The following is a 2,686-nucleotide window of genomic DNA, read 5'->3' as shown; positions in this document are numbered from 1 at the left end:
TACGTAATATTTATCGGCAATACGAATAAAAAATTCGCGAAGTCATGGTGTCTCATTATATTGATATAATAAATCTGTATTTTTTATACATACATATATAAATGAAGAAAACAATAACTGAATGAGTCTCAGGCATAAGTTTTTTTTCTTACTTCGTTTCATCTTTCGGAAAATGATGATACACAGCCGTACATAGCACAATTCACGACCATTATAAATAGTAACGTAAAATGATGTTTTATATTAACGTACAAATTTCGTAATGAATAAGTGAAAACTTTATTCAAATATCAAAGCCGTCTTCGCAAGAAAACGGCTCGCTGGCAGCCTTGTTGTCGTTCAGTCAATGTGACCGGCAATGTACGGGGCGTGGTGCGGTATCTAAAACTAGGGAGGGGCGGAGTGTCCGTTCTCTTATTCTTTATTCTCTGTCCTAGATTTAAAAAATAAGTTTCGAGTCTTAAAATAGAGCAAGATAATAGAGCCAATAAAAGTTTTAAAAAAACTACCTTAAGCAAAGCCGACAAGGTCTCGTCGTCGCCACGCGTTGCCAGCTCGTGCACGGCGTTCGGGTCCAATACAATTGTGCCCTCTTGTTCTTCGGCTACTGATTCGTTCGTTTCCTCAACTTCCGGCTCCTCGGTAGTTAGCTGGAAGTAAATATAGGCAATTATCGAAACGCAACGACCTTAGCTTTCTCGGAATCCATTCATATTGCATTGTAGCGAACGTTTAGTAGCGATATCTCTTTTTCATTTTATTGAATATACTATCGTGATGTTTTTATAACCATAATATTTATGCTACATCGATGTCCATCAATTTAGTTGTTTATTTTTAAACGATAATTCGATTCGAATTCATACGAATGAAACAATTTCTGAACGTAGATTGGCGTAACTCCAGACACTGGAAGAGGGTCTCAGCTGTCTTTGTTGAAAAGAAAGGTTCTTATTTACAGGTCCGGCGGAACGTTTACTGTTTATCCGAATTCATCTTCATTATTTCGTACTGTTTTAGTAGCTGTAGAGCTCCTTGTGAAAGAGTTCGTCCAGGGAAGTACTGCCACCTTCCTATTTCTGCCGCCAAGCAAGAGTGAGAGCATTACTGCGTTCCGGTTTGGAAGGGAAAGGATGTTGGTAAAATTACAGGCACATAGGACTATCAATTTGTCTCACGGTGACGGGCGCAGTGGCAATGCCCCTCAGATTTTTAAGGCCTTGTAGACAGGAGTGTAGCTTACCATTAGGCGGATGACTCGTTGGTTCCGTCACTTGATATTATAAAAAAAAATGATAATAAATAATCCTAACATATGACTGCGCGTCGAGAGAATCTGCTCGGTAGCGCCGATTGCTACATCGATTTCAATCAATTTAGTTCTTGATTTTCTAGTGTTATTGAGTATCGACAAATGTGTGTCAGGAAATGGAAAAAAAATGTTAAGTTGAGAAATGGCATTGGTCGCATAAGTTTACAAAAATAGACTACAGCTACATACCATCTCATGAACTTCATTAGGCCTGGTGAGCTCCAACAACGCGCAAAGCACGCGTCTGTCGCGCGCCCAGCGCGTGCAGCTGGTCTCGCCTGCTAGCTCCGGCATTATGCTTTCCAGAGGTGACGGATCCACGCCTGAAAATGAACAATATAAATTGTAGCTTTAATAGTACAAGAGGTGAATGTACCCATATTTCAAATTTTCCTTTTATATATCATTTATTAAGTGCCTCCGTGGCTGAACGGTTACCATGCCGGACTGCCACGCAGAGGTCCTGGGTGCGATTCCCAGGCCGGGAGAAGTATGTGTATGGCCTACATTTATTTCTCTCGCGAGTTTGGGTGTCATTTGTGGTTGTCTATGTGTGTGTTCATGGCACCCGCGACTCAGGGTTTCCCTAGTGCAGGGCTATGAGTGTGTTGCGTTATTGAGACGAGACGACACGCCTGTCTATGACAGTTGCAGTGCCACTCAGAGCTTTAAATCGCAAAGATCTGAGGTGCACTGTCAGTGCGCCATGAGTTAACAAATCCCATTTCACCAGCACACCTACCCTTTAAAAACTAAACACGGTAATAGTCTCATTATTGCGTGATGGTAGAAATAGGTAAGGTGGCAGTATTTCCCTGGACGAATTCTTTCACAAGGAGCTCTGCTGCTATTAATTTGTCTGCCTAAGTTTAAGTAACAAATTACATTAAACTTTAAATTTACTACGTCATTTCTAGCTTAAACTAGGCAAAGTTTAAACTTAAAAACTCAACTGAGCAAGATATGGTGAGACAGGAATATCAGAAACTGAACTAAATTACATCTAATTCGCACTCTTGTCTTCTCCATCTCTATATGGTGCAGAGACATGGACACTGAAAACCGCCGACAGGCAAAGAATTGACGCCTTTGAAATGTGCTGCTAGCATAGAATGTTAAGCGTACCGTGGACAGTCCGCTGCACCAATGTCTCTGTATTTGAGGAACTCAAGATAAAGAATGCACAGCGTCCGTATTCAACTTGCATGCAGAGTGTGATACGCCATTTTGGTCAAGTGGCACGTAGGGATGCTGATAACCAGGAGCGTTTGATGCGGACAGGGAGGGTGGAGGGAAACCTAGGGGCAGGAGTCCCAAAATGTGGTCGAATCAGATGTCCGAACAACAAACTTGGAAAAACTTGCTTAGTTCGCC

The 2,686-nt window shown here is 41.7% G+C and overlaps 1 protein-coding gene across 1 annotated transcript in view; it reads right to left on the bottom strand.

Annotated features, from left to right (window-relative positions):
• The window catches only part of LOC113239034 (ankyrin repeat domain-containing protein 50-like), a gene marked incomplete at its 3' end in the record, with an annotated part of 21,109 nt that extends 19,417 nt beyond the window's left edge, over window positions 1-1,692 (bottom strand). Inside the window, exons 1-3 of the mRNA XM_026475898.1 lie at window positions 1,689-1,692; window positions 1,502-1,635; window positions 433-650 (exon numbers count right to left, since the gene is read on the bottom strand). Of these exons, the coding sequence (XP_026331683.1) occupies window positions 433-650; window positions 1,502-1,635; window positions 1,689-1,692 (356 nt within the window). The remainder of the gene's footprint in view (window positions 1-432; window positions 651-1,501; window positions 1,636-1,688) is intronic.
• Between the last annotated feature and the right edge of the window lie 994 nt (window positions 1,693-2,686).

The sequence above is a fragment of the Hyposmocoma kahamanoa genome, unplaced genomic scaffold (genome assembly GCF_003589595.1).
Source record: "Hyposmocoma kahamanoa isolate Upper Pololo Valley unplaced genomic scaffold, ASM358959v1 99235, whole genome shotgun sequence".
Lineage (NCBI taxonomy): Eukaryota > Metazoa > Arthropoda > Insecta > Lepidoptera > Cosmopterigidae > Hyposmocoma > Hyposmocoma kahamanoa.
This window is presented reverse-complemented; position numbering and strand designations above follow the sequence as displayed.